At 35.6% G+C, this 25,069-nt stretch overlaps 2 protein-coding genes across 2 annotated transcripts; one reads left to right on the top strand and one right to left on the bottom strand.

Annotated features, from left to right (window-relative positions):
* The first annotated feature begins 1,306 nt into the window (after window positions 1-1,306).
* Window positions 1,307-17,811, top strand: LOC107715220 (RNA polymerase II elongation factor ELL2-like). Its single transcript, XM_016521297.1, has 9 exons — window positions 1,307-1,499; window positions 6,888-7,129; window positions 9,360-9,484; window positions 12,429-12,549; window positions 13,019-13,457; window positions 15,053-15,116; window positions 15,509-15,680; window positions 16,163-16,207; window positions 16,832-17,811. The coding sequence occupies exons 1-9, from the start codon at window positions 1,415-1,417 to the stop codon at window positions 16,940-16,942; spliced, it is 1,404 nt and encodes a 467-aa protein (XP_016376783.1). The 5' UTR covers window positions 1,307-1,414; the 3' UTR covers window positions 16,943-17,811.
* Window positions 17,812-20,228: 2,417 nt separating this feature from the next.
* Window positions 20,229-22,177, bottom strand: LOC107715221 (peroxisomal membrane protein 11A-like). The gene is made up of 4 exons (XM_016521298.1): window positions 21,870-22,177; window positions 21,725-21,784; window positions 21,501-21,616; window positions 20,229-20,941 (listed from the first exon to the last, which is right to left on the bottom strand). The coding sequence occupies exons 2-4, from the start codon at window positions 21,778-21,780 to the stop codon at window positions 20,373-20,375; spliced, it is 741 nt and encodes a 246-aa protein (XP_016376784.1). The 5' UTR covers window positions 21,781-21,784; window positions 21,870-22,177; the 3' UTR covers window positions 20,229-20,372.
* Window positions 22,178-25,069: the final 2,892 nt, after the last annotated feature.

Below are 25,069 nucleotides of genomic sequence, written 5' to 3'. Positions count from 1 at the left end.
AAGGCCAAAAAAAAAAAAAAAAACCTGCAAGCACCATAAATAATAAAACTCTTTTTAAAAATCATTTTTAATTAATAATTATGACTGAAATTTCTTAATAATTAATGTATTAGTTATTATGTGTCTTAAATGCTAAATCTGTTTGTTGAGCGTAGGTTGTTGTTTGTTAGGCACAACATTTACTTTGATCTTTGAACCCAATTTCCATTACAGTATTTGGCGTCACAGTCGGTTGTGAAGTTGCTGTCTCTTGATCGGGGTGGCACTGATCTGTTCACTTTCCAGCTCAAAGGAGACTTGTAGTCTCACAATACTCCACTTGTCTCGCTGAAGAATAGCATTAGATAGGTTTGTGGGAAAGAGGATGCAAAGCAATTCCACAAAAAACGGTTAAGGCCATTAGTCATAAATTAGTCACTGACTTTCCGGGTGCTTTGTGGACAAAGGAGCAGCTGTAACACTTAGCAATAGGGAGCGAGGTATTGAACATGTCAGTCTTTACATAGCAGGTTGATTCTCAGAATATTCAAAAAAAATTCTGTTGTGATGTCCGTACTGATTTTGATGTAGCCGTTTATTCGCAATGTTTTCTTTTAAACATTTTCACACAAAATTTTTCAATTAGAATAAACATATATATATATATATTTGCTGTCCCCTCAAAATAACTCAACACACAGCCATTAATGTCTAAACCGCTGGCCACAAAAGTGAGTACACCCCTAAGTGAAAATGTCCAAATTGGGCCCAATTAGCCATTTTCTCTCCCCGGTGTCACGTGACTCATTAGTGTTACATGGTCTCAGGTGTGAATGGGGAGCAGGTGTGTTCAATTTGGTGTTATCGCTCTCACTCTCTCATACTGCTCACTGGAAGTTCAACATGGCACAAAAATTTGAACAGATAGTGTGTATATATATATATATATATATATATATATATATATATATATATGGCTACTTATGTAATAATATAATTGTTTCAATGTGTATATATTTTGTAAAATATTTAATGTATAAAATAATGTTTATGTATTTGTAAGTAAAATATTGGAATATAAATTATTTTTATTACAAACAAATAATTGCATGTAATATTTATATAAATGTTTTTTAATAAGCTCTATAACCATGTCTCCACACCAAATATAAATTCATAAACGCCCTTAAAAATGATGCTGTATGGTGACACATCACTTAATTGTTTGTAATTTCCAAACAATTCTAACTGATGCTTTTAAGACTGTAAATTCATTCCTTAGAATTTCAACCAATCTACATGTATATTTTCCAGCATGACAATTTAACTCATTTTGTATTTCCTGTTTTTGCTTAGAGATGGCAGGGAGCGTCTGGAAAGTCAGGGCAGTATTCAGGACAAAATCACGGTGTGTGCCACTGACGATTCCTATCAGATGACCCGCGAGCGCATGTCTCAAGTGGAAAAAGACATCTGGAGTCGCTCAGCCATCGAGATCAAACCTGGATCCACACGTCCGAGTAAGAATCCGGCTCATGCACACACACACACACACAAAGGACCAACTCCATATGCACAGACGCAATTATCTCTCATTAAAACATGTCTTATATCAAATAACACAATTCATTTCTTCCAAAAGCAAGTAATATGTTAACCTGGTAGTATCATGTCCTGTTAATAATGGTGGATAAACCGGGATGTTTTTGATCAAGGGATGGTTGTGTATCAGACGAGCCATGTAAGCTGCATTTCCCTCCCCCAATCTCTCCTTCTCAAGCATTTACCTGCAGATGACACCGGCACGAAGCCACAGACCTGTTCCATTAATCTGATTGAGACTGCCAGAAGTATGCGCTAACAAGTCTCATGCTGGGTGGATGAAGTTTAGCCCAGGATTTTAATTACCATGGCTGGGGATCAATTAGGTTTTCATCTGCAGAAATACTGAATTATGCATGGGTCTCTCTCTGAAGCAAAGTCTGCAATTCCCCAAGCGATGACTAGAGAGAAGGACACGCGTCGCTCTGGCCTCTCGTGTCTAAGAAAGCTGAAAGATGGCACTTGAGTGGTTAGAGAAAATAAGGTCTGTTTGATTCGGGGCAATTAAAATCTCTGAATCACTTTCAGTGAGGAAATCAAATAGTGCCCTTCCAGAGCTCTGCAGTATCCTTTTTTTTTTTTGTCAGTATGTGTCTCAATTTGCCTTGTAATGTAAACACATTTGAGCTGCAGTGCTTGCTAAGGGGTATAATTTTGTGACAAACATTATAGGAGGACCAAAGCGGGATGATTTGATGATGCACCATTCAGATTTCATATAATAGGTGTGTTTGAGTGAGTTTATAGTATTTGCTTTAGCTTTTTATCCCATAACAGACAAAAAAGTAATACTGTCTCCATGCATATTTTTAACCAGCTCCAAATACATATGGCGGTCGAAACGGAGCCATGTCCTTCCTTGCACAATTTAGTGCCTGGCAGATACATTTGTTTGGCTGAAACGAAAATAAAACAGCCTCCAACTTTTTTCCCATCTCTGTAGTCGAGCAGAGAAACCTCTTGTGGCGGCACATTGTATTTCTGTGGTGAAGTAATGGTACACTTTTCTTGTAGACGATTCTAAATACTGCTTTGCCCTCATAGCTCTCATAGTTGGCACAGGCTTTCAGAAGTATGGCAGGTATTTCAGTGGACGTTTATTTATAAAGAGCAGAGGCATTTTAAGGTCACTCTAACTGCGCATGCTGGTAAGGGACGGGCAGAAGAGCATCATCAAAAATTTACTATGAACTTACTGTTTAATGATTTTGGTTCTCATTCATTTAGCGATCAAGATAAGTACAGTTGTCATTAGTGGTTGACTGATATGGATTTTTTTGACCGTTGATACTGATATCTTAGTGAGCAGGGTGGAGGCTTGCTGATATAAAGCTAATGTAGGCCTATATGATATCATACTATTTAATCTAAAGATATTAAATAACACATGCATAGCAGTTTCTGCAATTAAAATTGTTCTACTTAATTATATTCATTTATTATATTCAAATAAATAATTTTTTAATTAATCAATAAAAAATCAACTTGATAAAAATAAATCTGTAAAATAAACTTCATATATTAATTTATTGGTTATGTGATCCTATTATAGTATCCTTTTCACATAAAGTTGTAAAGGAAATAAAGTTTGACTAAATTAATGAAGATGGATAACAGGAGCTTGCTGGATTCTTGTCCGTGTTTAAATAAAAGTAAAAAAAAAAAAAAGTAAAAATGCCAAATAACAGCAATATTTCGGTCAACCACTAGTCGTTGTGTTTATGAATATACAGAGATCTTTCTAAACTATATACTATAAGTGCAGACATGCAAGTTGTGTTATTGTGGCGTACTTGATCACGCAAACATGATTAAACAAGTGCTTACTGAGCTTTGTGAGGTAAAACGATTTGATTTTGGAATGTGATTTGATGAGATTGCCTGTAAGGCTAGATTTGATTAAATGCTTGATGATGGAGTCTTATGACACCTGTCTACAGTTCAAACAGTATTATTGCCCAAAAATACAGTAAAGTGTCTCCAATGCTTTTGCAGACAGAGAGTGTTTAATTCAGCACTTTTTGCAAAGCTCAACATGTTTAGGCGTCAGGAGGAATTCAGTACTGTTGTGTTTTTTCTCTCTCTCATTTGCCAGCATGTTGGACTGTGTAATAGTCAAACATTCCTCATAAATGGGATCATTGTTCTCACAGTTCTTGCAATATATCATGTAGTTAATGCAACTGTTGAAATATGAAGACAGCTCTTTCAAGAATAATAAAGTGTGACAGCATGTGCAATAGCAGAACTTGCAACAGAGAATCTAACATTTTTGAGATGGAAAACTGGCCCCTGTCAAACTATATATGTTTCTACAAATGTATGTAGTCACTTTTCCTCTTAAAATTTTTAAAGGAGTAGTTCACCCAAAAATAAAAATTGTCATTTTAGTGACTGTTATGTTATTCCAAATGACACAAGTCAAAGTTTCTGAGTAAGTTCTGAATAATGTATGGGTCACTTGTTTTTCCCATACAGTTACAATAAATGGGGTCGGAAAAATGTCATAAATTACCATAAAAGTGCTTATATGACTTGTCTGCTATATTTAGAGTCTTATATGATAGCTTTGTATTGAAAAATGAATTTGAGAACGATTCTTGAATGAATCATTCTTTTGAGTCAGATCTCTTTAGTGAATTAATTGGTCTGTTTCACAAAACCAGCCTGAATTATTATTTTTTTTTTTTTTTGTCAAATCAACCCACTGTCTCCAATTGCAGCAGTCATTTTTTGAGTTAAGTGCTGACTGGAGGACGGTTTCTAGTGAACAGCGACTTCAAATTTCAGTCTGTTTCTCACACAAAGCTTTCACTGGCTTCATAAGACTTGTTATATATAGCGCACAAGCCATATGTGGACTGCTTGATAGACAGATAAGATACTTTTATGGAGCCTTCTCTTAAAAAATACTTCCATTTACATTTAAACATTTAGCAGACGCTTTTATCCAAAGCGACTTACAAATGAGGACAATGGAAGCAATCAAAATCAACAAAAGAGCAATGATATGCAAGTGCTATAACAAGTCTCAGTTAGCTTAATGCAGTACACGTTTCAAGGTTTTTTTTAATCATATAATAAATAAAAAGAAAACAGATAGAACAGAGCAAGCTAGTGTTAGAGGCCTTTTTTGGTTTTGTTAATCAGAAGTCAGAAAGTCAGAATTATAATTGTATAATAAATAAAAAGAAAACAAACAGAGAATACAAAAAGAATGGAGAAGCTAGTGTTAGTTTTTTTTTTTTAAAGAAAACAAGCAGTTGAAATGAACAGAGTGCAAGTCTAAAAGGAGCACGTTTTTTGTTTTTTTATGTATTAATATCCAGCTCTGTCCAGCTTCATTCTCTTACAGCAAATCTATTTTCACGCGCATTAGCAATTACTCCACCGGCCTCGCTCCGTTCCCACGGCTCTCGGCCCCGCCCCTCTCGTCACAGTGCAGAACTGCTCGATTATGGTAATAACAGAGACGTGGCTACACCCGGGGATACCAGAGTAAGCTATCATGCTAGCAGGCCGCACAGCGCACCGGGCTGACAGAAACGACGAGTCTGGTAAGAGAAAAGGAGGGGGACTGTGCATCTACTCTAAAAACAGGTGTACAGTACACGTAGCAAGGTCTTTTTAACAAAAAATCATATAATCAATAAAAAGAAAACAGATAGAACAGAGCAAGCTAGTGTTAGAGGCCTTTTTTGGTTTTGTTAATCAGAAGTCAGAAAGTCAGAATTATAATTGTATAATAAATAAAAAAAAACAAATAGATAGAATGCAAAAAGATTAGAGAAGCAAGTGTTAGTTTTTTTTAAAGAAAACAAGCAGTTAGTAAATAAATAGTTTAAAAAATATTTTTTTATACTTAAAAAAACCCATAATAATGTCACCGTAAAATAATAATATAATTAAATAAATGATGTGTATTTTGACATTATCAACGTTACATTATTACAACCTTTTTTGACATTATTTATGTACCTCTGTCGGGTTACAACTGGCCCGAATACAGCAGGAAGGTTAACCATGATGGTTTAAAGAGATGAATATCTGTCATCAAAATGAATATTGCCCAAAAATGAACATTCTGTTATAATTTTCTCACTCTCTTGTTGTTCCAAACCTGCACGACTTTCTCTTCTGCAAAATACAAAAGAAGATATTTTAAGAAATGTCAATGGTCACCAGAACCGTTTGGCTACCAACATTCTTCAGAATATCGTTTTTGTGTGTGTGTGTGTGTGTGTTCCACAGAAAAAATAAGTCATACAGGTTTGGAACAACATGAGGGTGGTACATTTTGTTGTGTTCCACAGAAAACCGTATGTCATATGACGTAAATAAATGATAACAGACAGTTCATTTTTGGGTGAACTTTCCTTTGAGTTAATGTGAAGATTGCTTAAAATGACTGAGTAATTTGATTTAACCCAATCCATTTGAATTTAACTCACGAGACAACAGGGTAGTGAGTTTCTGCAGCAATAACAAAGCCCTAAAGCAGCATAAATTAAAGCATGAATGTTATGTAAAACTAGATGAGCACAGGAGCGTAGCACTCGCTGTATTGAACAGCTTATGCTTCACTTTGTCCTATTGCAGCCTTCAAAGTACAGCTTAAACTTCTAATGAGATTAGGCATGCTTGATATCTATTAGCACTCCTGTGTCCTGCTGGCTCCAGGTGAATTAGCACACTGGTGGGAAGATGGAAAACCGAAAAAACAAAAACGGCTCTATTGGAGGTGCTTTCGTTTCCAAGGTTTAGATATTTGCTCAGGAGAGAGCAACGTTTACCCTCAGCTCTCTTTCACACTCTCCGGCTCGCTCGGTGCATGCCAAATTCAGAGTGCACATCTGGAGAACAGGTCATATGAGTGCTGTGGGGGCCGTCATGTTTACTCAAAGCTGTATTTCCTAAAGTGGTACAGCGCTTGCTGTTTACACTTCTGTATGTGTGACAGTCCTTTGTCACGGCCCCAGTGTTCACCTCTTCTCTGTTATGTGTGTGTCTAATTTCACCTCAGGGCCGCTTGGTTTTGTTTTGCGTAACGAGAGCTTGGCCCCAGAAGTTCTGTGCTATTTGCAGAGCTCTCGGTTTATTTTCAGTGCTGAGGAGGCATTCGAGTTAGGCAATAATCTTTCAACCCGTTTTATGTCACTTAGCAGATTCTGAGCTTGTATTAAACTATTGTGAAGACGTTGAAATATGTTAAGGAATAATATAAGGTGAATGTTCTTGTTTTACAGAACAAGTAATATTAATACAAATATTGATTACCCTTATGGTGTTTTTTTTTCTCCCCTCAGGTAAATGTGTGAAGATTAAGAAGAAACAGGGCCTGCCGACCAGCTTTGACAACACTAATAGACATTCACCCAGCAACAAGAGGAACGGTACACCTAGCTTGGTGGCCCACAGGCCCTTGAAAGAACGTGTCATTCACGTTCTGGCCTTAAAGCCCTACAGCAAGCCAGAACTACTGCTCTGGCTGGAGAGGGAGAAAGCCAGCCCCAAGGACAAGGTCGACTTGAGTGCTGTGCTGGATGAGGTAAAACACAAATGCATGGCATGCTACAGTGCAAATGCGCAACAAACACAATATTTATAATCTAGGTAAATGGAAAAATGTTTGCAAACCTCAGTTGGAATCTTATGAGAGTTTTTCATATTACAGTGCTATTTAATATAAATATATATAAAAAAATAAAATTATTTATTAAAGAAAAAAATTATATTTCAATTTGATGCTCACACTAATGACACTTTTGAACCTGAAATATTGTGTGTGTGTGTGTGTGTACCTGGTATTTATCACGTTATGGGGACCAAATGTCCCCACAAGGATAGTAATACTAGTAATTTTGACCTTGTGGGGACATTTTTGAGGTCTCCATGAGGAAACAAGCTTATAAATCATACAGAATGAGTTTTTTTGAGAACGTAAAAATGCACAAAGTTTTCTGTAAGGTGTAGGGTTGGTGTAGGGCAATTGCACATACAGTTTGTAAAGTATAAAAACCATTACGCCTATGGAATGTCCCCATAAAACATGGAAACACAACATGTGTGTGTGTGTGTGTGTGTGTGTGTAAAGATTATCATTTAAAAGTGTGTGATTGGTAAGATTTTTTGAATTTTTTGAAAGAAGTTCAAGGCTGCATTTATTTGATCAAATGTACAGTAAAAACAGTAATATTGTGAAACAGTATTACAATTTAAAATAACTTTTTATATTGTTTTATATTGTTATATACTATAAATGTAATATATTTGAAAAGCTGACTTTTCGGCAGCCATTACTCCAGACTTCAGTGTCACATGATCCTTCAGAAATTATTTCAATATTCTGATTTGGTGCTCAAAAAATATTTCTCCTAATTATCAATGCTGCTTATATATTTTTATGGAAACCATGATTCATTTTTTCAGGATTTTTTTGTTGAATAGAACGTTCAAAAGAACAACATTTATTTGAAATGGTAAATGCTTGCATATGGTTACAAACACAAACTACAATAACTTTTGATCAGTTTAAAGCATCCTTGCTGAATAAAAGTATTAATAAATTATTATGATTGTTATTATTTTTATTAATTAATAAAAATCTTACCAACTCCAAACTTTTGAACAGTATTATCATATCATATATCATATTATATCATATCATATATATCATATCATATCACTAAGTTGCAAGCAAGTTGAAGATTGTTTAGTGCATGGTTTTGACTGAGGGCACCTGAGGGTGTTGAAGGTGGGAGAGAGTGCTGTTTACCTACAATTCCTGCCGGTACTTAAACTTGAACCCGCAACTTTGGGATTACAAGTCCAACTCTAACCATTAGGCCACAACTACCCCCAGGTCATAAGAGTAATTTGTATGTAAAACGGCATCATGACGCTGTTTGTTATTGCATGCAGGATACACTGGCGCCTCTGAAGATGTAAGGCCACCCTCCAAGATAAAATCTAACTAAACTGTGTATTAATGCACACAAAGCTTTCCCGACTGTTGCTCATGGAGGCTAGATTTTAAATTATTGTACATTGTTTTGTCACTTTTGTGACCGTTTTAGTCATAGTCTGGAGCCCTGTATAATATATTGTTGATTAAAACTCTCTGTCAGCATTTCATTCTGCACCACTTCCAAGTTTGTTTTTTTTTTTTTTTTTAATCTCTCCCATCAGCCCTACTTCAGAAAACACAGTTCAGTACTCAGCCTGTCCAGATAATATAGTCTGTCCAGATCTGTTTCTCTATTGCATTTGGGCAGACAAGATGGTTATGGCTGATTTTGTCAGTAGGTTTATTTGCTGAACGTTTCCTGCTGCGTTTATATTCAGGAGTTCCTGCAGAGTCAACAAGAGGAGGTTGCAGTGCTAGCGGTAGCAATTAGCCTTCTGCCGTAATGATATTTGCAGAATGGATTGTGATTTGACAGAGGGAGGGTTGTGCTGGGTTCATATTCCATTTGTAAAAGTGCTCTGCAGAATGTCCTATGCTGCAATACATTTATGCTTTCTGTTTTACATTTACGAGGTCTGAATTGAATTATTGTCCTCTGGATGTATTTAAGAATGTTCTTAAAAGGCCTATCGTACATTATTTTTCTCTTTCGTAAAAAAATTTGAAAGTGTCATATTTCTTCAAAAAGATGCTGACTCCAGTCATGCTTGATGGTTCAAGTCACTCTTGAGATATTGTTTACTTAAGTGCGTTTGTGAACGGAGGGCAGTTTCTCATCAGGAGAATAATTCTATTGTATATTTCCTTTCAGGTGGCTAAACTCAATCCCAAAGACCACAGCTTTACTCTAAAGGACGATTTCTACAGACATGTGCGGAGGGACTGGCCCAGCTATGTTGAGGAAGAGCGGCAACTCATTCAAAGGGTGTTGGCAAGGTACATGCAGTATTCTCAGTTCTCACAACATCATTTATATCTTTTTATTAATATTTATTGTCGTTTTAGTGTGTCAGACTATCATCTTCTATACTTCACCTTACAATACTTCACTTTGCTCTGCTTTACTTCCAACCTTTTTTGTCTTGCATAGACCCATTAGTAAGATTCAAGTACCCCTTCATCAAGACCAAATCAAAAATTTTTTTTTTTTTTTTTCAAAGTCTCTTTCATTGGCATTTACATTAACCATTTCCTCCTGATGGAATGACCTGCCTAAGTCTATCTGAGTAGCTGAGTCTTTAGCCATCTTCAAGAAATGGCTAAACACACATCTCTTCCATCCACACTTGACCCTCTAACACTAGCACTCTCTATTCTATTTCTATTCTAACTACTTCTTTTCTTTTTATTATAAAAAAGACACTCGAACACGAGCATTCTCTATTTTTTTCTATTCTATCTACTTTTTTTCTTTTTATTTATTATAAAAATGACCCTCTAACACTGGCATTCTCTATACTTTTTCTATTTTATCTACCCATTTTTTTTTATGTATTATAAAAAAATAAAAATAAAAAAAAACTTGCTACGTATACTGCATTAGGCTAACCAAGACTTGTCGCAGCACTTACATATTATTGCTCTTTTGTTGGTTTTGATTGCTTCTATTGTCTTCATTTGTAAGTCGCTTTGGATAAAAGCATCTGCTAAATGACTAAATGTAAATGTAAAATATTATATTGGATATTATTTAGAAATATCATTGAAATAATTTAAATCATTATTACAGTGATTCAGTTTGAATCCTTAAAATTGTGTATTTTAGTATTATTTATATAGTAATATAGTTTTAAACCGAAAATATAAAATAGAAGTTAAGTGAAAATATTAATAACATTTATATTAATATTCTCATTTAGCTTTTATTTTGTATTTTTAGTTGTCATTTTAATTTTTAATACATTTTTTATATGCTTTTGTCATTTTTAGTGTTTTTTTATATTGCTATTGATATTTTATTGTATTAACATTACTAGTTTAATATTGCTACTTTGATTTATTTAATTTATTTTTATTACAGTTTTAGTTTGTTCAGTTTAGGTTTCTTTCTTCTTTTTCCTCAAGTCATTTTAGTACTCAGCTTATTTCATTTAGAAGCCAATTTTAATTTTCATTAAGTTTAAGTTTCTTATCTAATATTTATATTTAATTTTATTGAGCTTTATTTCAGTTAACTTCACAATAAAAACCCTGCTTAGAGACATGCAAAACTTTCATAACAGTATTATTTCCTAATGTCCTTTGACTAAGACTGGCTGATGACGTTTGGTACAGTATTGTCATCCAGGCCTTGCCACCGCAGTCTGCTGAGATGATGTGTTTTGGAGGTCTTATTAAGTATGTGCTTTAGCACATTTGATGTGGTTAATAGGCCTTTCTGAGCAGGAAGCTGTGAAATTCACTGTGCTGTTGAGTGGAATTATGCTGAAAGCTTCTGTGCAGCCGCATTCAGTCCCGGAACAATGGGGGAATAAACGGCAGCCATCCTGCCAAATACGATCTTGGCAGCCGTGTTTTTGGGAGGTTTTCCACACTCCGCCTAACTGACTGCATACTTTAGTTTCTTCTCTGCTTTCACCTCTGCCTCTCAGTTTTTATGTGCACTGCCAGTCTAAAGTATCCTAATGGGACAGATCAAGATGATCTTGCAATAAACCCCAGAACGGGACTTGCACAACACGGCATGTTTGCGGAAACATCCATGCACTGCTTCCCTTCAAGACGTTTGGGGTCAGAAAGATATTTTTAAACGTTTTTCAAAGAAGTGTCTCATGCTCACCAAGGCTGCATTTATTGTAATGTAATGTAAAATGTAATATTGTGAAATATTATGATATAAAATAACTGTGCTACTTAATGTGATGGCAAAGCTGAATTTGCAGCAGTCGTTACTCCAGTCTTCAGTGTCACATGATCCTTCAGAAATCATTCTAATAATCTGATTTGATGCTCAAGAAACATTTCTTATCATAATCAATGTTGAAAAAAGTTCTGCTTAATATTTTTGTTGAAAGTGAAACCATGATGCATTTTTGAAAAGAAAGTTTAAAAGAACAGCATTTCTTTTAAATTAGAAATATTTAGTAAAAATGTAAATGTCACTTTTGAATAATTTAATGGACACTTGCTGAATAAAAAGTATCTTGCAAAAATCTAAAGTCTTACTGACCTCAAACCGTTGAATGATAGTGCATGTCACTCAGTGGGTTTACTGTAAAAAAGAAAAAAAAATCATTTTTTTATTATTATTATTTTTTGTTATATAGTATGTACAAATATTATAATATTTTTATTAAAATATTTTTTTTTTTTACTATATACTCCAGAGTAGTTTAGTACATCAGGTTTGTCAGGGCATTGAAGCAAGACGCTTGTGAAGAACTATCCTTCGTGTGATGAAAAGCAGCTCTATGAGAGGAAGGAGCTGTAGGAAGCAGATTGCCAGAGGAAAGTTCCAGCAGAGTAGGAATGTCTCTGGCACCATTGTTCTCGTCACTGGACATTAGCAAGGCTTTTGCCAGTCCCACTGCAGATGTTATCAGCTACCCGGAAATGCTAAGCTAGACTAACAAGCCCCGGCGCTCTGGCCGAATGCTGTGTGAGAGTATAATGTTTTTACACTCTGTTCGGGAACAGCCAAACCTGATTAACACTCGTGCAAATCCTAGACCTTGATCCTGAGCTTTAAATTTCTTCCGGTTTAGTTCTTCCATTTCCTGTAAACACAACCGCACCTTTTTATAGCTTTCTGGAACTGGGAAGTTGATCTCAACTCGGGACAGTTGACAGATTTGTTTCAGAAATTAATTAGCAAAGGTTTCCTGGTGGCAAGCATGAACGGAATGACTTTTTGACAGCATCTCACTCTCTGATATTTCAGAAAACTCCAGCCTCTCAGCAGCAGCAGTAGCCAGTTGAAAAGCGTCCAGTCCAGCCATTCATTCCACAAAACCTCAGGGGATTCTCCATCCCAACTCAGCCCTGTCAAGAATCTCTCCATGGTAAAAATGCACCTATAAAAAGAAGTGCTACTTTTCCTCTGTCTGTCTCATTTTAAAGCTTTTGCATGCTGTAGTATACAGTGGGTACGGAAAGTATTCAGACCCCCTTAAATTTTTCACTCTTTGTTATATTGTTAAATGATTTTAGCAAATGGCTGCAATATAACAAAGAGTGAAAAATTTAAGGGGGTCTGAATACTTTCCGTACCCACTGTATATGCAATGGACTATCAGGTTCTTGTGTGCACTTAAACAGGTTTGTCATTGAATGTATGATTGAGAGTGAGAAGAGCCTCTTTTTTTTTTTTCTTGTGAAGATCATATTTGGTGCCGTCTGCTCTTTATTTATGGAGATGCTGGAGGCGCTTCAGTCACTGCTGTTTGCAGGAGCCAATTAAGCTGCCGGTCCACACTATTGCCGTTTTCCATCTGCAAAGTTTGTGAAATCTCCTTCTTTCTTTACTCCCAGAAACGCCCAGTGCCTTCCGACCATCCAGAAAATCAGACGCCAAAAAAGCAACGTTTATTAGACCAGAACATGCCCTTGCAATCTCCTTCCAATGGACATCTCAGCTCCTCCATGGGCCGTAGCTCTTCTGCTCATGGAAACACAAGTTTGCAGAGGGGCATCAGTACAGCTCAGCAGAGCCCTGATGGTCTTTACCAGCGGCACAAGCTCAGCGAGTCCAACAGCATGCCCAAACCAGAACAGCCAGAACCAGCACAGCAGCCATCGTCCAGCCCCAAACACCCAAGAACTGAACCAGAAATCTGCACTGACCAGCAGCTAGCAAACGGCCAGCACAAAAAGAAGTCCAAGAAGCATAAAGAAAAGGAGAGGGAGCGCTTAAAACCTGAGTGGGTCGAGACCAGCCCGGACCTCAAACAGAACCGGGAAAATATTAAAGGTGAGTTCAAAGGTTTAAAGCTAAAGTTTTGATGTAGAGGTGCAATATATTTGCGGCCAATATATAATTTGCAAAGGAAAATAATATATACACTACTGTTTAAAAGTTTGGGGTCAGTAAGGGTTTTTTGTTGTTGTTGTTAAGGACATTTCTAAATATTACTTTATGATTTATACTTTATTGGGGTTTCTTAATAGCAAACAACCAGCTAAATCAAACATATACATTCTCAACTTCTAAACATGGTAAATAAAAAAACAACAACAGGGGAATTAATACTTTTTTTTCAGCAAGGATGCATCAAATTGATAAAAAGTGACAGTAAAGACATTTATTTAAAATGTTACAAAAGACAAAACAGTTATTTTAAATCGTACTTATATTTCAGTTTTTTACAGTTTTTTTTTATGAAATAAATGTAGCATTGGTCAGCATATAAGATTTTTTTTTTAACCCCCACCACCACAAAAAAAAACAAAACACTTTTGAGCGGTAGTGTTTATAACTGGGAACGTTAAATGATTATCAGTACTAATTGTGTAATTACAGCATAATTCATTTTAATTGATAATTTGTTACAGTGTATTTACTTGTGACAATTACATATTTTTTTCTAATTGTTGGCCAATGTACATAGATATTATTTCAAATAAATATTAATTACACATAAAATTATATTTAACAGCATTTTAAGCTGTACTGTTATTGCCAATGAGATTTAGAGTCCGCAGTAAAATATTGTATAACAGCATGATGTTATGATTGTTACATGTTATGATGTCAGGCAGTGATAATGGTAGGGATTGTGGTGATCATAATCAATATTTATTAGCACTGCCAAAAGGCCAATGGAGTCATTGTTTCTCAGAGGGCATTTCACTAGATGTTGTTTGATGCTGAATAACAGCCTGTTTCAGCTCTGCCACTGCAATTCCTCTCAGAAGTGGCTCTCTGTGAGACACTTTCATTTCAAGTGAAATGATAGCAGAACAGGTTCAGACTTGCCAAGCAATTCAGAAAATATTCCTGTATGTTTGTGTGCGAGGTGACTGCTCGTCTACGCCCTCCCTAGCGCCAGGGTGGATGATTAACTTAACTAACCGCTGGGTGACCCACTGTAAAACGTTTTGACGTCTTGTCAGGCAGCCTTTGTCAGCAACGACTGCCCCCCACGTCCCTTATCGCAAGATTTGATAAATGACTCATCAGCCTGGGCAGTATGGCACTTTGATATGTTTGTGTAGTGAGATTACATAAACCATATTAGCGGCATCCAATCGCCACATAGAGGCTAGGTAGTGGGCTCGTGACTCGTTCGCATTTGGTTATCTCATCAAAGGAAGAATGACGATCTTAACTTGCCTTTTAATTTTATTAAAGCACATGAAACATTAAACCAATGCAATACGGTCAACAGAAAGTTGGCTCCCGCTCCTCACCCCTTCCAACCTCTCAAACAATCCGACAAAGGAAATAATAAAGAAAAACGGAAGTGATCACCTGTGCCCACGTGACCATGAATAACCAATAAGAAATATCAGACAATTAATGCTCTTACAAACCATTTTATCGTTCTTGTCTGTGTTAATGTGTAGACCATGAACGACCCAACACACCTGTCACCCGTGCCTCGCCCGATGAGCTGCCTGACTATTTATTGTAAGTAAGACCAGATTTCGGTTTATTTTACTGGTTTGTGCTTCTGTAATTACAAGGTGGAGATTGTCTGCTGATGATTAAGGAATAGAAAATGAACTGTGTTGCACATTTAAAGCTATAGCGTGTAATTTTACTGAGCGGAATGTAAGAATTTAAGTTACAAGTTCAAATTATAGAAAACACAAAAGTCTGTTTTGTTTTTGCTTTTAAATGTTCTGTATTTGAGCTTTTAAAGGCACTGATATTTTCAGACAAACACCCCAAGAATGAAAATAAACATTTATTTTAATATGTAGTGCCACCTACTGGTTTCTCTTGGGAATCTGCCTAACGACTTTATTTATTGTCACTGTTAAAATGGTTTAGTTCACTCGAGAAACTTTTCTTTCCAGAAAATACAGCACTATTACAGACTCCGAGCAGCAGCAGAGGTACAAAGAGGATTTTTGTGCGGAATATGACGAGTACAGAGACCTTCATGAGCGCATAGGGAAAGTCACAGAGATATTTGTTCAACTGGGATCAAAGATAAAGACGCTGTCTCCTGGGACACACGAGTATAAGGTTTGGGGAAAAAAACATCATATACACTATTGTTCAGATGTTTGGAGTCAGTAAGATTGATTTTTTTTTAAGAAATAATTTATTTTATTTAAGGACGACACATTAAATTGATCCAAAGTGACATTTATGCATTTATAATGTTTAAATAAAAAAAATGTATATAAACATTTAAATAAATGCTGTTCCTTTGAACTTTTGTTAATCAAATAGTCCTCAAAAATGTATCAGTTTCCACAAAAAAAAAAAAATAATAATAATAATAAGCACACCACTTATAATAAGAAGAAATGTTTATTGAGCATCAAATTACAATGATTTCTGTAGGATCATGTGACACTGAAGACTGGCTTGTTTACTTGTGGAAGAATGTGTCTTTGTTTTACAAGATAATGCCTTAGCACACCTTATATAACAGTTACATAATACATGATGTCAGAGGTTATTTTAGATTAATATGTTAGATTTTTTTTTTATTATTCTAGGTAATGGAAGTTCAAATAATGGAGAAGTATAGGAAGCATAAGAAGGTAAGAGAATTGAATTATGTGTGTTGACAATGTTTGCAAGGCACACATTGAACTGCATATTTGCAAACTAGGACTGGGTAGAAATATTCCTTTTTTTTGTTTAATTATGAGCCTTATTTGAATAATCTGATTGTAATTCTTAAAATTCCATTGATCTTTCAGTGTTTTTATATTTATCTATATGCTATTATAGTATTTATTAATGTGTAATTGCCTTTTATTTTTATTTTATTTAAAATATATGAAATATATGTTTTAATATCATTCGGTCATTTTAGTTTTTCAACTTGAATTGATTTAGGTTAGCTGCCAAGGGAACATTTCTAATTTTCATTTCAGATTTTAAGTTTAAATTTTTCATTTAATGTTTATATTTCCTTTTTATTTCAACTATAATGAAAACAATTGTAATAGTTCTTAATCATAGTTAACAATAACAACACTTGGACCTTTCATATTCTGTGACTCTGTGAATACTAAACACGAGTTGTAGTGAACCTTCCGTCCAGCAGATGTCGCCATTTTTGACAGCAAAGAATATTTCGGTTACAGATAAAAACTGCATCAGTACTGTTACCCACCTGTAATGTGCACATTTTGAAGATCTTGTTTTTGTCCCTACAGAAGTTTCCAGGCTACCGGGAAGAAAAGAAGCGCTGCGAGTATCTCCATCAGAAACTATCGCACATCAAAGGCCTGATTCTGAACTATGACCGCACACAAGCGCCCTCCTAGTGCCAGCCGTTCCACTCTCCTCCTCCTTCCCAGTCTGGTCGCACGGACCAAAAGACTCCTCAGTGGAAAATAAACCAGGACCAAATGTCTCTTCTTGAGCATGACAAGGCATTTCCACGTCTTTCCTCCACAGAAACTGTGGGTAACAATGTGAAGGCTGAGGATCTAAGCCCAAACTATCTAACAAAGGCCAAGACCTCCGACTAGTGACTTAAACCCTTTAAATTTTTTTTTTTTTTTCGTGTAAAAAATTGCATTGAGGAATTAGTTAGATCTGAGACACAACCTAAGCCAAAATATTTTTTTTTTCCTACCCAAATGCAGCATATGTGTAACCGTTGCCCTTGATCTTCTAACTCCGGCTCTGAGCTCTGACCTTTGACCTTCAGGGCTGCGGGCTGCTTTTATGGTACAATCATAAAGCCTGGACGATGAGAGATGACTATCTGTACTGTGTTCGGTCTGTCAGTGATTTATCAGAGAACTTAAGCACAGTTTCTATTTTGATATTTTACTGAATGTATATTTGTACACTTGTAAGATCTTGACATCTATAATAGAGCGTTTAATCACTGGATAGAATAAGGGAAACCTGGAACTTTCTCAACTCTGAGGTGATCCTACCAAACTCTGTAGAGTACGAGGGTGCAGTCCGTCAAATGAACATTCATGTGAACGCACCTACGTCAGACTCTTAATTAGTCGAGGCCTTCCTCTTTTGTGTGTAGCTACATGATGAGTTCTGGGATACTTAAATCTGAAATTAAATCTGGATTTCCTGTAGCCAATCGTGTAATAAGATGAAAGGTGCTTTGCCTTGACAGTTCAAAATCGTTAAAGTGATCATTTTCTCATGGTTTTTGTGTCCAGTGTCCAGTGCTTAAACCACTACAGCACACTGTGTCCTTAAAATAATGATGTTGATATTATTATTTGGACACTAAACAGCAGAAACAATCATGTTTTAAAGCACATTTAATTTATTATTATTTTTTTTTTAATAAAAATATATTAATGAAAAACAAATGTATTTACCTGATCTGTTGGATATGTTGCAGGAAATTTGACATGTTTTATTGACATGAAGTTTGAATGAACTCTGCATTCTTTCCCTTTGAAGCATGAAGGAGACCTTCATAGACTGTGTCAGGCTTTCTCTGAATCCTGGTTTTGGTTTGGGTCATGTTTTATGTGAAAGAAAGTATACAGTATGTCTGTTTTCCCAGAATGTAGTACTTGATGAATACAGATGGAGGATCTCGCTGGTCTTCTGCTTTACGTAAAGACCCAACACCATACGTTATGGAAGCAGAGTCTTTCCAAAGTCCCTCTATGTCCGTGTCATTCCTGTTCATGCCCATAGCCTCATGTACATTATGGAAGTATTTTTGTTTTGCGCTTTGACATTTCTCTTGTGGAGACTGCTGATCTGTTATTTATGTCACTACAGTGTTAGTTCCTCTAATCCTTGATCCTGATTTGTTATCTGGCTGGAAAAATGATAGATTTGCCAAAATAGCATTGCTCTTTATATTGTTAACAGTTTGTTTCATCCTTTCGTGGGGCAACTTCATGTATTGATGTAGATGCCTTAAATAAACTGGACCACATTAACTTAATACAATTGAAATGTCTTCTGATTTGACTTTAATTTCAGTTTGTTTAGCAAATTGTTAACTAAAACTAATAAAAATGATTTTCGTTGATTGAGGTAAAGCTAAAATAATATATTAAAATATATGTTATACTGTATATTATATATAATAGTGCATTATATTATATTATAAATAATATATAAAATATAAATGATAATAAAACAAACTAAAATGAGAAGAAATGTTGCCTTGGCAGGTTACTGAAAATGTTTAAGTACTAAAATTACTTAAACTGAAAAAAAAAGCAAAATAGAAATACCTATAAATATGAATAAAAATGACAAAATATAAAGAAAAAAGTAATCAACATTCCTTAGCCTGATGAAGACCTAATCAGTCAAAACGTTGATTTGTATGTGTGTGTGTGTGTATATATATATATATATATATATAACTAAAATTAAAACAAACTGAAAATCTAAAAATAAAAGCAAATTTAAAACCTTAATAAATACTATAATAGTATATGAATAATACTAAAAGCAACACCGGTTTAGCACACTGTGGACCTGATCTTACAAGTTAATTTGCATAATGACACATTTAATAGCAGTCAAATTTCCACTCACTTATTGTGATTGCAATTTTAATCTATTATGACTGCACTTTTTCCACATCAAAGAGTTACCAAACGTTTTACTCCAAAAAGCAGTTTTAAGTAAAATAATACAACTAATGATGTTGTATCTTGTGAAATTTGTTTTCATTTCCATTTCTGGATATGGATGGATAAGGCATTTAAGTCAGCATGAAATAGAAATATACCTTATTTTCTACATGCATTTTATTGATCTTATTGTGAAAGATTCAATGGTTCATCCGCACATGCCTATTCATTCATCATATTTTTGTTACATTGCGACTTTAAATCTAGTTTAGGCCTATGGTGTAGTAAGTTTAAAATTAAACTATCACAAATCCATGTCGAAATTCTGTATCCATAGATGTTTGTCAATAAGAATGCAGTTATTTATTGTCTCATGTGAGGACAAACTGTTGAAATTTTATCTTAGAAGACAAGACCAAAACCTTTTCAAAAGTGCATAAAAATTCCTTTAAGTTCACAGTTTGTTCTTAAAGTGGTTTGTGCTGACAACCAATTATGTAGAATCAAAATGTAATAAGTTAACTTTTGCCATGATAAACCAAAATTGGAAATAACTAGCAAAACCCTGTCTGGCACCTAAATTAAAACACATCAGTAAACAACTCTGGGATCTATCAGAACGAGGTAGAATATCTAATTTCACAGATGGTTCTCCACACAGAGGAGACTAAATATTAAGCACATATTTCAGAAAGTTGAGCATCTGCCATCATAGAGAGCATCTTTTTGTTGTAAAGTTCCAAAATGTGTTCATGTACCCTCATCTCAGTATCATCAGTACCAAAGTAATATAATCTCTATTAAAACTACTAAATAGTTCATAATATGCAGGTGTATTATTTCACTAGGACTGTCATAATACAACAACGGATACAGTAAGGCACACAATTTTATGAAAGTGTACACAGCAAGTGGGCAAACCCACACTGTGAAATCTTATCTAAATGATGCTATTATTTTTTATTGTTATTATTTTGTGCAGAACAGCCTTACAGGTGCACTGCTGCATTATATGTGTGTGCTGTTCTCGTGCCTCCCTTATAGAACAATTAAGTTGATCCCTTTACAAAAGTAAGCTTAATGGTAGTCTAATTTCACATTAAAATGACATCTAAACATTTGTTAGGAAAGTTTCCTTTTGGGTGTTACTCTAAAGCATTTTCCTGAATCATGGCTTGATTTTAAGGCTGGGCCTCAAAACTGACAATATGCCTAAAAGAGAGGAAACAAGCCCACAGAAGCCAACCACCCCTGCATTTGTCTGGTAAATGCCCAGTTTGTCAAGTGGAATGAAAAGGTCGCAAACATTTTTAAGTGTATCGAGAGCCACAGATGGTTCATTTCTGAGGCTCTCGAGGAGAAGGAAGAGGAACGCATCAAGCTGAGGCACTATGACACAAGCCACATCCGGGCTTTCATTGAGGTGCTGGTTGATTTTTTGCTGGTAGTGTCGGTCCCGAGACTTCTGCACCATAAGCTGGACGATCACATAGACGTCTCTGGTGAGATTCATGACCAAGGACAGGAAATAGAAGCGAGTGGAGTTCAAGCTCCAGCGCTCCTTGTCGATATCTCGTATTAGCCCGATACTTCTGGCCCAGAGTATGTTATCACAGATGAAGTACAAAGCACGGTTAAGGTTGGCAAAAGTAAGGCAAAAGCACAGCACGGGGTCAGAAATATGAAGAGTGCTCTTGGTCGCATGAATCGAGTTGACTGTGTTCCCAAGTCTGAATACTGAAAAAAAGAGCAAAACTGATACATTACTGATGATATTCTTTTACTTTCTGTGAAAATAGAGGCTGGGTGCTGCCTTACTTCCATAAAACGAATTAGCATCTATTTTTATGTTACTAGTACTTTTCATGCAAGTAGGGGGTGTAAAAGGTACTGAGAAATTGTACTTAAGTACAGACACAATGGAATGGCATGTACGGAGTAATGCAGTAAACAGCATTATTATTTCCTTGTAAATGTACCTGAGTAAAAATACAAGTATTCGATTTTAGCAGAACTTAAGTAAAACAAGTGAAGCACTAATACAAGGCAAGGCAACACTAGGGAGGCAGTTCTCCTCTGGCTAGAGTCCAAATATAATGTCAATAATTAGGGAATAAGGTTACTACACTGATTAAACTGTAAAAGATAACATAAAGGTAACATTTCTTATCTCTCTAACTATCTGAGATAAACTCATAGTACTAGTAAAGCTGGAATAGTAACTACTAACAAATAAATGAAAGAACTTTTGTTTTGTATGTGACTGTTTTGTGTAACAGTATATGTTTATTCTTCCGCTTCCGCCCCGAGCTCATATTAGACTCCAGAAATTGCAGCTTTTTCACCAGCTCTTTCCTCTTCGCTTCATTTCTCAGAAGGTATTTCGCCAAGGCACACGCATATTGGGTTGCTCTACAAACAAATGCAATATTCAGACATAGTCTAGCTCGCCTTTAAGGGAAAATAATTTCAATCCAATGTTGTTTTGACAGATGACAAGCTTTGACAAAAGACACTGACCTGAATATGCGATCCCTGCCTTGACTCTGGTTAGTGAAGCTGATGAAAGTTTCCATGTGGCTGCAACAGAAAGTATGCAACAACACTGTGCAAAACGCGATTCTTTTAGGAATAAATGACTAAAAGCTCGAAAGGCAATGCATACTCAAAGTTAAAGATCCGTGTTAGTGTAGTCACGGTATGTCCTGTCAAATCCACACGATCCTGCGTGGCTGTGGGAACTGAGGTGAAAGTTCATGCAACATAACACGTTGGAGCTAAAGAACAAACTTCACATCCCTTTAGTAAATCATTATTGTGTCGCGCTTATACAAATTAACCAATTTCGGACTAACGGATTAGAGGCGATTTAAAATGTATGAAGCTTTAAAAATTATTTATGATAGGCAAGAGTGTTTGGCGATAGGAAGTCCGACTCATTTTCCGGAATCGATTCTTTTGAACAGTTCGTTCGAAAACCATTCCATTTTACGTCATGACGAAATTGCGTCATCACATGGTTCCTGCCATTCAAGTTGGATTTGAGACTTTAGTCTTTGCAACTTTACAGATCTTCTTTATGCACCAAGAGCTTGTAACACTTCAAAGAGAAAGGAAAAAATGAAATCGCATCATATGACCCCTTTAATCAAAGTTGTCAAATAAAACGTATGTAGGCACACTGTCTTATTAATAAGCGTGTTTGATGTAATTTGACGTATCCCAGTTTTGTTTGTTGCAGTTATGATTCAGCTGAAGTTGTAATCTTGTTTCCAGTATATTTTATTTGTAATATTTCTTCTATTGCCCCAAAAGTAAAATCCTCCTGGCTTTGAACAATTCGTAAACGAATGGTTTTAGACTGGCTTTGTGAACCTGTTTCATTGAAAAGATACGACTCAAAATAACGATTCATTCACTTTCACGTATTGTTTGGTTCATGTTCCCAACATACTCTACATTTTAAGATGAATGTTTTAAGTTGTGTTACTATTATAAAGAAGATCAGTAATTCTATGTTGTTTCTGTCATTTTTATTTATTTATTTATTTATTTATTTTTAAAGTGTTTATATTAAAGGCAGGGTATGTGATTTTTCAAAAACACTTTAGAAAACTGATTCGGCCCGAATAGCAAAACAAACTTGTAGCCAATCAGCAATAAGGGGCGTGTCTACTCGTGTCGCGATGTGGAGGCCTAAGGAAAGGATATGGACCAGAAGACATTGCAATTACTAAATGATATTTAGACAGACTTAAAGAAGTTCCAGATCTATACTTGTGCTCTTATTATTTTAGTTATTTTGCCTTTAATGTAAATAAACATGTGCAAACAATAAACTTGCTCTTGTGAATTTATTTTGATGTTAATTACATTGAGCCAGCTGTCTCTTTAATACCACGTGGTTTACATACATGCTGCTGCTGATTGGGCTGACATGTTTGACACACCCACCAAACAAGAGAAAACGCATCTCAAACCCCGTTGCAGACCGTTTCCAGGAAACATTTCGTTCAAACCGGAAACCATAGCAAAACGGTGCACACCGGGTTGAGCTTGAACTTGCCCCTGGATTAGAACTACAGGTTAGTACCTGTTCCTTATGATTCTACTTTTACATTTAATTTCGTTATTGATTTTTTGTAATTATTTTGTGACTGGCAAGTGTGAATGTGATCATATGCATTTTACTTGCAGTACAATTAAATATGTTACATATGATCTATTTCATAGGATGATGATTGTTGTTGCTACAGACAAGTGACAATTGAATTCTCAAGCATTCGTTATTTAGGCTGTGAGAGTGTGTGCATTTTAAAGTATTTGTCTGAATTCTGAAAGCTTGTTCATAATTAGTCCAAAATCACCAGGGACTGTAAAATCTCTTTAGTAACTGTGTGTGTCAAAAAAAATAGGAAATTCTTTACATATAACACATCATAAAAAGCAGGGCCTTGACAGTCCAACTGAGTGACTTGGATGAGATTACCAGGCATACATTCTATTTGTATACATGATTAGGGTGACCATACGTGCCATTTTCCCTGGACGCGTCGTACCTCGAGAGAGTTTCGAAAGCACAACCGCCTGTATGGTACTTTGATGTCATACACCGATAGGTCTGCACACGCAAACAAAGCCAAAACCTAGATATTTTAGGCAATATAGAAATCCTGGCCAGGACGCGTCCTGGGAAAATGGCACGTATGGTCACCCTATACATGATACATGACGATTTGAACGGCTCACACGAGTAGTATAGGCTGCTTTTTGGGGGAATATGTCCAGACAATTATTTGTGCTTGTTATAATTCAGTAGCATCTGTCTATTATTGTTTACAGGGAAAAAAACATATAATAGATAATAGATTTCAAATTTATTATCATCTATTACTATGAAAAGGCCTTGTTTTGCTATCAGTATAGCTTATAGAAAATCATATGTCTAGAAATGCATTGCCTTTGAAATCAGACAGTGAAAGCTCATTTTAGTATAATGCATACTTCTCATTTTTTACATAAAGATGATATAGACCAGGGATCCTCAAATATGGCCCACGAGAGCCACTTTCCTGCAGAGTTTAGTTCTAACCCTAATCAAACACACCTGAGCATGCTAATCAATGATTCAGGATCATTAGAAAATCACAGGTAGGTGAGTTTGCTCAGGGTTGGAGCCAAACTCTGCAGCGCATTGGCCCTCCAGGGCAAGATTTGAGGAACCCTGATATAGACTGTGAAATTTAAAATGCATCATCTATGATATTTTTCTTGGCCTTTGGTTATTCCTTTTTATGTGATCTATTACATGTTTTATATCTACAATTAGGTTTTTCATTATTATTGTTTCTGATGTACAGCCTGAAAGAGAATATTTGAAATTGGGGAAATTATTTTTTATTAAGGTAGTAATCGTGTTTGATTGATGACCGTAAGGCCGAGATGATATGATTAAAGCCAGAGTTCATTAAAAGAATAGTTCACCCAAAAATGAAAATGTATGAGAATGTGGAAGGTGATGAGGAAATGAAAATGAAAATGTATGAGGATGAGGAAGTGATGTAATGCTACATTCTTCAAATCTGTTCTGATGAAGAAACAACCTCATCAAATCAAGTAAATTGTTTAGCAAATTTTCATTTTAGGGTGAACTATTCCTTTAATGCTGGCAGTCATTGCTTCTGGAAACTTGCATAGCCTATATTTTAAAAGGACCAGCTCTACACAGAATAAATTATTTTTTGCTTTATATATATATATATATATATATTAAAACGTCAATGTGTCATGCTATGAAAGTCGGATCAGTTTAAGCATACACCTGCAGGGGGCAGTGTTTAATCAAGACTGATTCTCAAAAAATAT

This window comes from Sinocyclocheilus rhinocerous, unplaced genomic scaffold (assembly GCF_001515625.1).
Source record: "Sinocyclocheilus rhinocerous isolate Xijiao unplaced genomic scaffold, SAMN03320098_v1.1 scaffold659, whole genome shotgun sequence".
NCBI classification, from domain to species: Eukaryota; Metazoa; Chordata; class Actinopteri; order Cypriniformes; family Cyprinidae; genus Sinocyclocheilus; species Sinocyclocheilus rhinocerous.
This window is presented reverse-complemented; position numbering and strand designations above follow the sequence as displayed.

Bases quoted from the DNA above. Each gene is read 5' to 3' on its own strand.
- LOC107715220 (XM_016521297.1), top strand. From the start codon at position 1,415: ATGACCCGCGAGCGCATGTCTCAAGTGGAAAAAGACATCTGGAGTCGC. The intron at 9,485-12,428 runs GTACATGCAGTA...CTGATATTTCAG, and splicing joins ATTCAAAGGGTGTTGGCAAG to AAAACTCCAGCCTCTCAGCA. The intron at 15,681-16,162 runs GTTTGGGGAAAA...TTATTATTCTAG, and splicing joins CTGGGACACACGAGTATAAG to GTAATGGAAGTTCAAATAAT.
- LOC107715221 (XM_016521298.1), bottom strand. From the start codon at position 21,780: ATGGAAACTTTCATCAGCTTCACTAACCAGAGTCAAGGCAGGGATCGC. The intron at 21,617-21,724 runs GTCAGTGTCTTT...ATTTGTTTGTAG, and splicing joins GGCAGGGATCGCATATTCAG to AGCAACCCAATATGCGTGTG. The intron at 20,942-21,500 runs GGAAGAATAAAC...TCTTTTTTTCAG, and splicing joins TATGAGCTCGGGGCGGAAGC to TATTCAGACTTGGGAACACA.